This window comes from Trichoderma citrinoviride (assembly GCF_003025115.1).
Source record: "Trichoderma citrinoviride strain TUCIM 6016 unplaced genomic scaffold BBK36scaffold_16, whole genome shotgun sequence".
Lineage (NCBI taxonomy): Eukaryota > Fungi > Ascomycota > Sordariomycetes > Hypocreales > Hypocreaceae > Trichoderma > Trichoderma citrinoviride.
Window position 1 is genome coordinate 594,238 of NW_020194724.1, and position 10,902 is coordinate 605,139.

A 10,902-nucleotide genomic window follows, 5' to 3' on the forward strand; every position below is an offset into this window, starting at 1 on the left:
CCTTGGCTGCCTCCAATTTCCAATGGCAGATGTTGGATGGGCTAGATTCCTGTCAACAAATCTTGACTGTCTGCGAATCCTGCCCGGCTGGAGATGATCGATGGCGAAAACCTCTGACTAAAAGTTCGGACTACCTGCGATCCCAGGAAACAGGCATCGGCCGTCTGTGAATCGTGGAAACTTGGTATGTGTGGCAATACAGGACACACTTTGTCAGGGAGTGGTTACGAGGTATTCCAAATGGGCGTTTTTACGCTGCCGGCATTCTAAACAACCAAGCAAATATGTAATATAGAGCACAAAAGTTATATAGACTACATGCCTTTGTCTTGACATGGACATTCATCTACACAGCAATACTTGATAAGAGTGAAATGCAAACAGAACTGGCCCACCGTTTTGGATATATTCATCTTCATTATAGAACCTCCAACGCATGACATCGTAACTCATCGCCTGCTTTTCCCACCAACCAACGCCCTTTGCCCTTGACCATGTCAACCTACTCCCTGAGCAGCCCAGCCGCCTGCACCTGTCGCAACACTTCATGCTCGTTAATGTTCTGCTTCGCACGCTTCTTTGCAACCCATCCACCAAAACCTGGAATCTTGGACATGAAGCTCAAGAACTGGTTCTTCAGGGGCAGCGACCCCGTCTTTTCTTCATACATGAGACAAGAGACAGTCAAGACCAAGCATGCCCAGTACACATTGTATGAGATGACGGACCCATATGTGGCCGTATTTTGCCAGCCAAGGATCGAGTTGAAAACGTCCCAGCCGTTGTCGGTTTCGGGGTTGCAGCAGTTGACATGCCAGACGGTCTCGGTGATGTCGTATGAGCCGGGGCCATCGCCTTCTTCAGCAACGTCGCCTCCCACACGCTGAGCAAAGGTGTGGTATTGCAAGCTCCAAACAGACTTGGAGAACATGCCGGCGGCAATCAGATACAGAACGCTCGTGGAGGCGATGAGGAAGATCTGGATGGACATCAAGTTACCACCGCGGTAGATGAAAAAGCCGACGGCGAGACCGGCGATGATGCCGCAGATGACGGGCAGGGGGAAGGCCGTGGCCGGCAAGCTGAGAGAGACACCGCCGACGAAGACGACCGCTTCGACACCTTCACGCAGCGTCGTGATGAATGGGAGCAGGAACATGACGTGTCTCCGTGACCAGTCGCCGAGCCAGGTGGTCGATTTGGTAGACTGAGCCGACTTTTCAGCCAAAGCCTGGGCAATCTTGACGCGCCACTTGTCCTTCATCTTGTTGATTCGCAGCAGCGCAAGGCCCATGAAGGAGATGATGATGGTGGCAATGAGGTAGAAGATGCCCTCCCAAAGGTCTTCAGACTTTGACCAGATGTCCTTTCCCAGACCATAGAACACTCCAATGAAGGCACCGCCGATGATGAGGCAGATGATGATACCTGCCAGGGAACCAAGCCATACTTGCCTAACAAGGCGCTTATAGATGGCCTGGTCCTGGCCTGGCCCTCCAAGACATTGCTTGAGGAAGGATAAGAGGACGGAGATGATGATGACCGCTTCCAAGCACTCCCTGAAGACGATGAAGAAGACCTGAACGGCAAAGACGTTCTTGGACATGGTGTAAACGGCACGCGGCGCCTCCCAGGAGAACTTGTGTCAATTGCTCAGAAAAAGAGGGAGAAGAGGCGGGGAGGGTCAATCTAGAGAGGTGATGGGCATTCTAAAGTACAATTAGCCACATACAGTCGCGGAACTGAGACAAGGCAAGGACTGCAGCGGCATAATTACTAAAGAGAATTTTTATCCATCTTTCCCCCCAACTGAAAAAGGGCCGGAAGCGCAACCGATCTTGTCATCAGAAGTCGAATTGACTTTCCGACGGATCGATTCGAAGACCGATTTTGAGGATACAAAGTGGAACATGGCTCAACACGGCTCGACTCACCTCGCAGCTTTAGCCAAATCAGATGATCAGATAAACGGCATCGTCCAGTCAGATGTTGTTGATGCATCTCCAGCTGCGGCGCTTCGGCTAAGACGGCACTTCAAGGCCCACCATCGTCGACGGCCCTGAGATTTTGGGTTATCTGATCCGGAAAGACACGAAGAAAAATTTATCTGATCACCACAAAAATGGCTCAAATATAGTTATCTGATGCCGCTTCACGGAATCTCGGCAGAACTATCGAACGCCTCGAGGGGTTCGTGGTGAGTCTAAACGGGGACCTGGCTCGTTTTCGGGACGTGAGAGCAAGGATCTGGTCTTGCGGTGATCGGTAACATTTGCCTGTCGAAATTTTTATCGAGACTGTGGGGATTGTTTTAGCTGCTTTTTGCTCTGTTCCCGGTTCCTTTGCTGTTGGGCTTTGTGTAGCAACTGATTATCTGATGGATGGGCACTTGGCCATGGGGGGAGAAGAATAAGCAGACCCGGTCCCTTAGTCCTTTGCTGCAGCCAGACTAGATATCAACCTTGACCTGCCCACCCTCGTCAGAAAACTGACAGAGAGAGAAGTCAAGCCTGTGCCGTCGCTGTGCCAAAGATGAAGTCCTTTCTGCTTCTGGCCCTGGCGGCGCTTGGCTGCCGGGCAAAGACAGTCACCTACGACTTCAACGTCACTTGGGTCACGGCCAACCCCGACGGACTGGCAGAGCGCAAAGTCGTGGGCATCAACGGACAATGGCCCCTGCCGCTCATCGAGGTCGACAAGGGCGACCAGCTCGTCGTCAACATGCACAACGGCTTGGGTGACCGGCCGTGCTCCATTCACTGGCACGGCATGTTCCAGAACAACACAAACTACATGGACGGCGCTTCCATGGTCACCCAGTGCCCTGTCCCGCCCGGCTCGAGCATGACATACAACTTCACCGTCAACCAGAACGGCACTTACTGGTACCACTGCCACACGGACTACTGCTACCCGGATGGCTATCGTCAAGCCCTCATTGTTCACGACGAACATGCGCCGTTCAAGTTTGATGAGGAGTTCACAATCACCATGTCCGACTGGTATCACGAGATGGTGGAGGATCTGTCGACGGACTTCATGTCGGTGTTCAATCCCACCGGCGCAGAGCCCATCCCCTCCGCTTTCCTGTTCAACGACACGATGAACTCGAGCATCCCCGTTGAGCCGAACAAGACATATCTTCTCCGGCTCGTCAACATCGGTGCCTTCGTCGCGCAATACTTCTACATCGAGGGCCATACCTTTCAGATTGTGGAAATCGACGGCGTGTACACAGAACCTACCGAGGCTGATACGCTGTACATTGCCGTTGCTCAGCGATATGCAATCCTCCTGACGACGAAGAACCAGACCGACGTGAACTATGCCATTGTCACAGTCGCGGACTCTACCCTTCTTGATGGAATCCCTGAGGACCTGCAGCTGAACAATACCAACTGGCTGGAATATAACAAAGATGCCGCTCATCCCCAGGCAACCATCAACGTAACAGACAGCACGGAGCTAGTACCCTTTGACGACATCACACTGGTGCCAACTGATAAGATGGAGCTTCTCCCTGAGCCGGATCTGGAGATTAACGTGACAGTCATCATGAACAACCTCAACACGGGCTTCAGCTACGCCTTCCTGAACAACATCTCATACACGAAGCCCAAAGTGCCCTCTCTTTACACGGCGATGTCGTCTGGAGACCTCGTCGCCAACAGCGAGATCTACGGCGAATTCACGCACCCAATGGTTCTCAACCACAACGATGTCGTGCAGATCGTAGTCAACAACGCCGACGGCGGCTCGCACCCGTTCCATCTCCACGGCCACAACTTCCAGGTCATTGATCGCGCCCCGCCATACGGACCGCACTTCAACGACTTCCTGAATGGCGACCCCGTGCCGTACGATCCCAGCAACCATACGGCGTTCCCCAAGATTCCTGCGCGGAGAGACGTCTTTGTGCTGCCGCCGCAGGGATACTTTGTGATGCGATTCGTGGCGGATAATCCGGGCGTTTGGATCTTCCATTGCCACATCGACTGGCATCTTGCCTCAGGTCTGGCTATGATCCTGATTGAGGCGCCGCAGCAGATGCAGGAGCGCATGCAGATTCCGCAGGACCACTTGGATGTCTGCCAAGCCGCTGGAATTTCATCCAAGGGAAATGCTGCGGCTGACACGACGAACTTCCTTGACCTTAAGGGTCAGGCTGCGCAGCCGGGCTGGATCCCGGATGGTTTCACGGCGAGGGGCATTGTTGCGCTTGTGTTTTCGATTCTGTCCGCTATTATCGGAATCGTGAGCATTGTGATATATGGAATGGCGGATGTCAAGGTGAAGGAGGTGGATGAAGTTGTGGCGGAGTCCGAGCAGGGTGAAGTCGCAGTCGAAGAGACTGTGCAACACTCAGGAAAGGCGTAATGGAGGATATGAATGATGGATTGCATTGATGGTTAGGCTTGGTAGATACCCGTATAATGGTGGAATGAAAACAAAAACACGGAGTTTGATGTTTGTTTTACACGGTCTGCGGTCTCGATAGGAATTTCTTGAGCACGATGCCATGGGGAATTGCCCGATTCTTGTGGGGATGAGATGCAGTGCTCAGTGGACTTCGATGCTTGGAGCACCACCAATCTTATGATTAGAAATACCCATCTAATGCTTTGCGTACAGTAACATATTGCTAATCCACATCTCCATTCTTTTCTGCAAGCAGATCGTAGTGCGTTGAGTGGCCCGATGAACTTGCCCTCTGATGCGGGGGCCGGCTATTCTTTTCGGATGCATATTCTGGAGAGAAGATCTTCTTTCAATTCTCACCCAGATCTCAATTCATACAACGCTGAGAAAATTCATCAAGCAGACATCATGGCAGCCGTACACGCAGGTCCCGACGACTCTTGGCATGGGGTCATCAAATCAGAGACCCAATTCCCTCCCGTAGCTGGTCGCTACCACCTATACGTGGGGCTCTTCTGTCCATTCGCCCACCGAGTCCTCCTCGTGCGGTCCCTCAGGGGATTGGAATCGCTTATTGATATGTCGGTCGTGATGCCGTATCCAAAAGGCGATGATCGCGGATGGCCGGGTTGGCGATTTCCCGCTTCCAACGATGAGTATCCCGGGGCGACTGTGGACAAGCTGTTTGCGTCCGACTACCTGCACAAACTCTATTTCAAGGCGGACCCGGAGTACAAGGGAAGATACAGCGTCCCGGTGCTTTGGGACATGAAAGAGGGGACCATTGTGAACAACGAAAGCGCAGAGCTGCTGCGCTGGCTACCAACTGCCTTTGATGATGTACTCCCTCGAGAGGGATCGGCGGCTCAACTCGACCTGTATCCGACGCATCTAAGAAGCGAGATCGACGCAATCACAGAATGGATGCAGAGGGACCTCAACTCGGGCGTCTACAAGGCTGGATTTGCGGAAACCCAGGAGGCCTACAACGAGGGCGTAGTGATTGTCTTCGCTGCGTTAAACCACCTCGAAAGCCTCATCTACCGCAATGGAGGGCCGTATATACTGGGCAAACATCTCACAGAACTCGACATCCGGGCGTACACAACGGTCATTAGGTTCGACGTGGTCTATGTACAGCACTTCAAATGCAACCTGGGAACAATTCGTGCCAATTACCCTGTTATTCACGGGTGGCTGAAGAATCTTTACTGGAATGTCAAGGGGTTCAAAGAGACGACGAATTTCAAGCACATCAAAGAAAACGTGAGTCAAATAACTAGAAGCGACGAGGAGAAGTACGAGGCTGACTTGGAAACAGTATACAAAGAGCCATGCAAAGATCAACCCGCTAGCAATCACTCCCATGGGGCCATTCCCAGACGTGGAAGAAGGCGTTGACTTGAACTTCGCCAAGATCAAGCCTGGTTCTGTGAGGTATCCAGTTGTGCTTGAGAAGCAGGCCGAGCTATATCATTAGACTGGGAATAAGAGCAAACAGAAGGAAAACTAAGAATGGCTAGACTAGCACTCGTCATCTATTCCTCTAAACATAGTCTATCAAGGAAGCACTTATTTTCACAGGTATGAGAATCGATGAGTCTCATGGTCTCCCCATCGCCCGCTCGATTTCCACCAACGCAGCCAATACTTTCTCATCATATTGCCGTCGTCCAACAATCTGCAAGCTCACCGGCGCGTTGACATATTTCTCCGGGCTGTACATCTCATACACGAATCGGTCCTTCTCGTTCTTCGGCACGTAGTTCGGGTCCTTGACATCCTTGGTAGGATCAACAGTGGTGACGGGGAAGACAACAGCCGGGTAGTCCAGGAGGTTCCACTGTGAAGTGTAGCCCCAGTAGCGGGACTGCTCGTGAGGAGCGGCAGCGCCAAACGAAGGAGGACACAGAATGACATCGACTTCACGTTCGCCATTGGCTGCGGTGTCTGTCCAAGCTTTGGCGTATCTTGCGCGATACGCATCTCGTCGAGCGCAAATCTTCATGCCAATTAGTGAGCAGTTCGTCAATTTAGAGCACTGAATGAGCCAAGCGCAATGCTTACCTCCCAGAGTTCATGCACAGTCATTTTCTTGACGCTCGGCTGTTCTTCGATAATGAACTTCGTCAGAGGCAATATGGGCTCCCCCGTCTCATTCATCAGGTTCATGACTTCCTCGCCACCGTCAGGCCAATAGAGCCCCGAAATGATGTCCCAGGCCTCATCATGACCGAGAGACTCGCAGTTCCAGTCAACCACCTCGAAGCCCGCCTTTTTACATGCGGCCACAACCTCTTCCAATGCGCGCCTCATGGGTGGATGAAGCTGGACAATGCCGTCCCACCACTGCACAGCGATCTTGAGGGGTTTCGTGAAGTGGTACGGTTTCCATTCCTTGACTGTAAGGGATGGATCAATGCGCCACGGCTCGGCAGCGACGGCGACCTTCATGAATAGCTCAATAGCATCGCGCTCGACGGTCATCGGTCCTGGAGTGGAAAGGATGGTCTCCTTGCCGGCCATGTTGGCTCTCTGCCCAAAGACAGAGATGCGCTTCGCAGTTGGTCTTTCAGTCGTGTTAACAATACTGACAAGACGGAAAATACACGGGGGATTGACTTACTTGAAGCCGTAGATGCCGACATGAGCGGATGGACACCGAACACTGCCTCCAATATCACCACCAACACCCTGCGCGGACTTAGCATTATGCTCAGAACGAATGAGGATGGACGCTTGTGATTGCTTATCACTCACCAGAAGACTTCCACGCATGCCGACCAGTGCAGACTCGCCACCAGAGCTTCCTCCGGGTGTCAGATCGCGATTGTACGGGTTCACAGTCCGGCCGTACACATTGCTACTCGTCTCAAGGTGCATAATCGTTTGCGGCTGCGTTGTTCTGGCAAAAAAGACGCATCCTTCACTGTACAGAATGTCGTAGAGCAGATTTGAACCGTGTTTTTTATCGACCCAGGCGGCGAATGAGGCAGAGGTGACGACGTTTTCGCCAACCATGCCATGGTGCTCCTTAGTGGAGATGGGGAGGCCAAAGAAAGCGCCCTTGGGCTCAGGTAGGGCATCGAGCTCCTTGGCACGGGCGATGGCTTGATCCCAGAGTAGCTCAGTGAGACAGTTGGTCTATCTTGTCAGTACTCTCGTTTAGCATGTGAGTAGTATGAGAAGGTGATGGAAGACGCGTGACATTGAACGAGACGATGTACTAAGTGCTTGTACATACCGCAACTTGGGCCAACGCTGCTCTTCGCAAAAAGGCTCGCGTCACCTCCTCAACTGAGATCTTCCTCTCTCGGAGGATCTTGAGCAGCTCTGTGACGGAATACTTCTCCGTGATTTCGAGTTCCCGAGGCGTCAAGACGGACTTTGGCAGCTCCTGGGAACTGAGGGGTAGAACTTCGGGGATGCCCTCAAGCTTGGGCTCGACTTTGGCGAGACTGGCATCGCGTCGGGCTGCAGCGGAAGAAGCTTTGTCTTGCCAAATGTTGATTTGCTTAATGTTGTCACCCATCCTTGCTTGAAATGATTTGTTTTTGTCCTATGTTCCGTGGTGGTGGTTGTGAAGTGATGAAGGTGAGAGGAGATGTTGATAAAGAAGGATATAAGGACCGGCTTATAACGGCTCGGACCAACCCCGGTGCTCCAGCCGAGAGAGGCTTTGATCTTGTGAACCCCTCCGTTCGATCAGTTGGAAGAAACCGGCACCTTTTCGTCTGGGGAATCCCTTGCCAAAAGAGGAAATCCCAGGCGCGCTATTGCCATATCTTAGCCGCTACCCCTCAGCAGCTAAGGAAAATGAGGGGTATGGCGATGGGGTTTGGTTGATAAGAATTGGGGGTCAGAAGGTGAGACTGATAGGACCTCTCCGAAGTGCTACTCAGAATGGGCAATATGCGGAGCTAGAGAGACCGTCACGTGCATATTATCATGTTCAACCTATTATTGATAGCTCAGGTCTATTATCGTCTTGGTGGTTCTCATTGCGGATAGATGCGGGCAAAGCAGGATTACTGCACTCTTCGTACTGTTCAGAATAACTTGGTTTGATACCTTATATAGTAGTAATACAATCTTCACCCCTTTTCCGCCACTACAAAGGCTTTCTATACTACAACTCTGTACCCAGATTCACATGCACGGCCTTGGACTGCGTGTACGCGTCCAGCGCATACTGTCCCAATTCTCTGCCGATGCCGGACGACTTATAGCCGCCAAATGGAATGCCAAAATGCGAGTCGCCCGACGAGTTGACGAACACCATTCCGGCCTGCAGCTTGCGAGCAACCTTATGCGCCTTTGACAGCTTCTCCGTAAAGACTGCGGCGGCCAGGCCGTATGAAGTGTCGTTTGCCTTGGCGATGACTTCGGCTTCGGTGCTGAACTTGGAGATTGCGACAACGGGGCCGAAAATTTCCTCCTTGACGATGCTCATGTCCTCAGTGGTCTATATCAACGATTAGTAACTACACCTGAAATAGTTGTAGAAGAATGGGGAGGTTCCCATACATCGGCAAAGACTGTGGGCTGGACAAAGAAACCCTTGTCGCCATGCTTCGCACCGCCGTGCAGGACGCGGGCGCCGGCTTTCTTGCCGTCCTCGATGTAGCCCAAGACCTTGTCAAATTGCGCCTTGGAAACTTGGGGTCCTTGGTAAGTGTCCTCGTGGAAGGGGTCGCCAATCTTTGTTGCGCCGTCCTTGGTCTTCTGGGTAAACTTGGCGAGAAAGTCCTCGTAGATGGTGTCTTGCACATAGATTCGCGAAGTCGAGCAGCACACCTGTGGCACGAGTATTAGAGAAATGTTCTGCATGGACTGAAGCATTAGGGGGACTTACCTGACCCATGTTGTCCATGATGCCGCTGTGGCACCACTTGACGGCCTGATCAAGATCCGCATCATCAAACACAATGCTCGGGCTCTTGCCGCCACATTCCAGGGTAATGTTCTTCAGGTTGCTACTGGCAGACTTCATGACGGACCGTCCGGTGGCGGTGCTGCCAGTAAAGGCAATCTTGTCGACATCCATATGACTTGCAAGAGCCTTGCCCGAGATGTATCCAAGACCGGGAATGATGTTGACCACCCCGGGCGGGAAGCCAGCCTCGACAATGAGCTTGCCAAAGTATAGAGCTGAGAGAGGCGTTTGCTCTGCAGGCTTGAGTACGATGGTATTTCCGCATGCAAGAGCTGGGGCGACCTTCCACGCAAGCATCATAAAGGGATAATTCCTGATAATTTGGTTAGGAGGGCCGGGAAAAGGAAGAAAATGATGAAGCTTCAGGGCATACCAAGGTATAATCTGGCCGCAGACACCGAGAGGCTCCTGCAAGACGTAGGCTAGCTTCTTCGGTGACGTCTCAATTGTCTTGCCCGTGATCTTGTCCGCAGCACCGGCATAGTATCGGAAGACATTGTAGCTTTCTGTAAGATCCCCTGTAGCGTCGGTGATGGACTTGCCATTGTCCCAAGAATCAATGCTTGCCAACAACTTCAAATCCCTGTTAATCAATTCCGCAAGCTTATAGATCAAGGCTCCTCGATCGACAGCTGCGAGGTCGGACCATTCGCCATCAAACGCACGGCGGGCAGCGGCTACAGCTTTGTCTACGTCTTGCTCCGATGCGCCTTGGAGGGTGACAATCTCCTCGTTATTGCTGTTGATGTACATGGTCAGCACAAACGCCTGTTTATATTATCAGTTACTTTCATTCTAAGATATTGCCTTACGTGGGATTGTAAACGGTGAACTTTTCGCCGCTGGCGGGGACGAATTCGTTGTCGATGAATAATCCCGTAGGCTGCTCGTAGCTTAACCCGTTGGGCAGAGACACCTTGAATGGAGCGGCCATGTCGAATGTCAAATAAGGAATACGATGTGAGAGGAAGGGGAAATGGAATACAAGCCGCGAGGCATCAAATAGATGGTTCGCTTCTTATATAGATATTCTCTACAAAGGAAGGGCGCTTGGAACATTGATGTAATCTGACATGTGCCCCTCAGTGTCATTCGCCGCCCGCCGCGGAGAGCCGCGCCCACCATTAATATTCTTTTGTAACCATCTCCGAATCTACGTTACCTGAACCTGACAAACCGGAGAGCTACTGTAAACCTTGTTGTTAGTGATTACGCTCAGCATTCAATTTGGTATCAGTCCACCGAGCAGCTTCAGCCCTATAAGAGATAGAGGATTTGTTGCATACAATATTCCAGTCTTGAAGCTCGAAGTGATTGGAATGCCAAAACTGTACAAAGGTCTCCTAGTAGAGATCTTACTTTGTAATACTCATATCTGCCTATTAACACCGGTATCATTTATGGAGATGCAAGTTAAAGATCGCTGATAAGAGCCGTCTTCAAGGTGGAGGCAGAGGGTGGAGTCTTCCCCTCACGGTAACGCGGAAGTGGTGGGGAAGACGCTGCCTCTTAACGGGATCTCGTCGAGATTTCTTCTCTCAGCTTGC

The 10,902-nt window shown here is 51.8% G+C and overlaps 5 protein-coding genes across 5 annotated transcripts; 2 read left to right on the forward strand and 3 right to left on the reverse strand.

The window, feature by feature from the left end:
* Window positions 1-502: 502 nt before the first annotated feature.
* On the reverse strand, window positions 503-1,606 carry BBK36DRAFT_1128945 (high-affinity iron permease-like protein; the record flags this gene model as incomplete). The annotated part of the gene is made up of 1 exon (XM_024891687.1): window positions 503-1,606. The coding sequence occupies one exon, from the start codon at window positions 1,604-1,606 to the stop codon at window positions 503-505; it is 1,104 nt and encodes a 367-aa protein (XP_024746021.1).
* Window positions 1,607-2,497: 891 nt separating this feature from the next.
* BBK36DRAFT_1136524 (multicopper oxidase) lies at window positions 2,498-4,441 on the forward strand. The gene is given in 2 exon segments (XM_024893008.1): window positions 2,498-4,379; window positions 4,395-4,441. The coding sequence occupies 1 exon segment, from the start codon at window positions 2,533-2,535 to the stop codon at window positions 4,375-4,377; it is 1,845 nt and encodes a 614-aa protein (XP_024746022.1). The 5' UTR covers window positions 2,498-2,532; the 3' UTR covers window positions 4,378-4,379; window positions 4,395-4,441.
* Window positions 4,442-4,827: 386 nt separating this feature from the next.
* On the forward strand, window positions 4,828-5,899 carry BBK36DRAFT_1128550 (hypothetical protein; the record flags this gene model as incomplete). The annotated part of the gene is made up of 2 exons (XM_024891632.1): window positions 4,828-5,685; window positions 5,741-5,899. 2 exons carry the CDS (start codon window positions 4,828-4,830, stop codon window positions 5,897-5,899), a joined length of 1,017 nt encoding a protein of 338 aa, XP_024746023.1.
* Window positions 5,900-6,022: 123 nt separating this feature from the next.
* Window positions 6,023-7,951, reverse strand: BBK36DRAFT_1172462 (amidase; the record flags this gene model as incomplete). Its single annotated transcript, XM_024895732.1, has 5 exons — window positions 6,023-6,421; window positions 6,487-6,988; window positions 7,046-7,113; window positions 7,180-7,563; window positions 7,664-7,951. The coding sequence occupies 5 exons, from the start codon at window positions 7,949-7,951 to the stop codon at window positions 6,023-6,025; spliced, it is 1,641 nt and encodes a 546-aa protein (XP_024746024.1).
* A 597-nt stretch (window positions 7,952-8,548) lies between these two features.
* Window positions 8,549-10,289, reverse strand: BBK36DRAFT_1128741 (aldehyde dehydrogenase; the record flags this gene model as incomplete). The annotated part of the gene is made up of 5 exons (XM_024891658.1): window positions 8,549-8,884; window positions 8,947-9,216; window positions 9,275-9,668; window positions 9,729-10,094; window positions 10,168-10,289. The coding sequence occupies 5 exons, from the start codon at window positions 10,287-10,289 to the stop codon at window positions 8,549-8,551; spliced, it is 1,488 nt and encodes a 495-aa protein (XP_024746025.1).
* Window positions 10,290-10,902: the final 613 nt, after the last annotated feature.

Bases quoted from the DNA above. Each gene is read 5' to 3' on its own strand.
- BBK36DRAFT_1136524 (XM_024893008.1), top strand. From the start codon at position 2,533: ATGAAGTCCTTTCTGCTTCTGGCCCTGGCGGCGCTTGGCTGCCGGGCA.